The following is a 2,569-nucleotide window of genomic DNA, read 5'->3' as shown; positions in this document are numbered from 1 at the left end:
TTCCAGTCAACGCTTTCGCCGATTTTCTTTTCTTGGCCGTGAGCTGGACAAAGGTTTGTCCAAATCACCGTCCACAGTAGTAGGCGTGATTATCAACATATTAATTCTCGTATCATCAACGTAAAATGGGGGCCGAGTAAAAACAAATGTAAACTCAAGCTGCGAGCACTTTTTGCGAGGTCCATGCGTTACCGGGTGCAGATGACATTTATTGGAGTCATCACTGTGTTTGCTGGTGGCTACTTTCTATCGACCAGTGTTGTAATCACTTTGAAAAGCAACGCAACCCTGGGTGTTTAGCGTGCTTTTGTTGCTAAACTCGGCCAGATAGCTGGCGGCATCAGGTCATACATTCTTGAAATACCTCGAGGTCTCAGGACTGAGATGTTTCGCGTCTTGAGTCTGTAGCTATTTGTAGCTGGGCTGGGCGAGTACCGTCAACACGCTTCGACAGGGAAGTCCGACTCATTCTCCAAGTTTCATTCCCCCAGTCAACTCGATTCTCAAGTGCGTAGCCCCTCGCTGCGATGTTATCCAGGGTGAAGCTGCTTCTGGTGATGGCGCTGATGGTGCTCGTAGTGGTAAACCCGTCTGTGCTCGGCCAAGACGACGGCGACACCGGTGACACTGGCGACACTGGCGACGTGACCGACACGACGGATACTACGGACGCTACGGACACTACGGACGACACCAACACGGACACCAACACGGACACCAACACGGACACCAACACGGACACCAACACGGACACCAACACGGACACCAACACGGACACCAATACCGACACCAATACGGACAACAACGACAACCCGAATGATGGGACGGGCACCAACACGGACACCAATACAGACACAAACACGGACACGACTACTGACAACAACGACGACCCAAATGGCGGGACGGACACGACTGATGATGGCACGGGTGGCACCGACACAACTGATACCACTGATACCACCGACACAACTGATGGCACCGATACCACCGACACAACTGATACCACCGACACAACAGGCACCACGGATACGACCGATACGACCTACACCTATGATGGCACTACCTACACTTATGGAACCGACGTGACCTACACTGATGGCACTGACACGACCACCGACACCACTGATACGACCGACACCACCGTTACCGTCGATACGACGTACACGACATTCACCACGGACACGCAGGAGGCGCAAGGCTGCTGCCCTTACAAAGCTTGCAAGGCGTTGAAGCTGACCCAATCGAACAACAAGACAATTCCGGCGCCAACGTGCAAAACCGCGTCGCAGTACGCATACGTGACTCGACTTACTGTGGGCCAGGCGACCAAAACCGACGCAGTGTCGTTCAGTTACCAGACATCTTCCCAGCAGACTTCCGATAGTGCCGAGTGCTCGGTGAGCGACCAAACCTGCTCGACTGGCGAAGTCACCTGCGGAAAGGACAGCAACCAAGGCACCAGTGTGACGATCACCTGCAACAGCGCGACGTGCAACCTCAGGTACTTGATTTCGTGGACCTGCTCCTCAGTCGCAAATACGACATCGGTGTCGGTGTCGGCGCAAGGTACATCAGAAGCAGCGCAGGTCATGTCGAGTGTTTTTGGTCTAATGGTTGCGGCTATCGCGCTGGCGTGCCAGCTTTAAGCAGCGAAAGTGACAACTACCGAGAGTTTGGACTGATCTTTAAGAGTATCGCAGACGCATGCGATGATCTAGACATTTTCTTAAACAAAATTTCTCTCTTTTTTATTTTCTGCCTTAAAACATCACAAGCTCATTGGTTTCGCGAGAGAGTCGTGCAAAGGTAAAATGCAGAAGAGCACGACGGAACCTATGACTCGCGAAACACCGAGTTCAAGGCTACGCTTGCTAAAAAGAAAGCCCGGCAAATTTCGCTCGTTTCGATGGCAGCCGCGGGCAGGTCTAATTGGGCGATCTTGGTGAAGCCGACATCCGAGCCGACATCCGGACTCAACGAGAGCTGAAGTACCTTCAGCATCTTGCTCAGCGAAAAAGGCGGCGTCTGTTTGATATGCTGGTCACCGTTTGGTCCGACCTCGAGGAAATGCTTTGGCACGGCGGGGTGTGGTCACTGTTCCTCAGCATGTACATAGAGTGGTAGTCAGAATAGCGAACTGGCTGTGGGATGCGCTCATTGTGTCGAAACGCGACCTATGCGCCAATTGTTTTGCATTTACTTTCGCACCGTTTGACTGCACAAATGATAACCTTTATTAAATCAAACCAATTTAATGTATATAATGACGGCGTTTGTGATATGAATCAGATCACGATGTGATAGAGAGTTCTGATTGGTCAGATCTGATACGGTTGAAGTGTACTAGCTATCCATGCCTTACACTCCTGCGAACTGACATCACCCACTATTATAATTGCCAATCAGAACTGGTATCCGTACCCCAACCCTTAGATATATTACGATATATGGCGAACACAACTGTAAAATGTGCACTTAAATGCGAGATTTATAGAGATCGCGTCACCAAAACTCACCACAAGTACGTTTTGTATTAGTTACGACACGTACGTGGCCTTTGTGTTCCCTT

The 2,569-nt window shown here is 50.6% G+C and overlaps 1 protein-coding gene across 1 annotated transcript; it reads left to right on the top strand.

Annotated features, from left to right (window-relative positions):
• Positions 1-527: 527 nt before the first annotated feature.
• Positions 528-1,646, top strand: IUM83_15712 (uncharacterized protein; the record flags this gene model as incomplete). Its single annotated transcript, XM_067940548.1, has 1 exon — positions 528-1,646. The coding sequence occupies one exon, from the start codon at positions 528-530 to the stop codon at positions 1,644-1,646; it is 1,119 nt and encodes a 372-aa protein (XP_067782146.1).
• Positions 1,647-2,569: the final 923 nt, after the last annotated feature.

Source organism: Phytophthora cinnamomi (genome assembly GCF_018691715.1).
Source record: "Phytophthora cinnamomi strain GKB4 chromosome Unknown Contig111, whole genome shotgun sequence".
NCBI classification, from domain to species: domain Eukaryota; phylum Oomycota; class Peronosporomycetes; order Peronosporales; family Peronosporaceae; genus Phytophthora; species Phytophthora cinnamomi.
The sequence above is the reverse complement of the archived record's forward strand: the minus strand, read 5'-3'. Positions and strand labels throughout refer to the sequence as shown.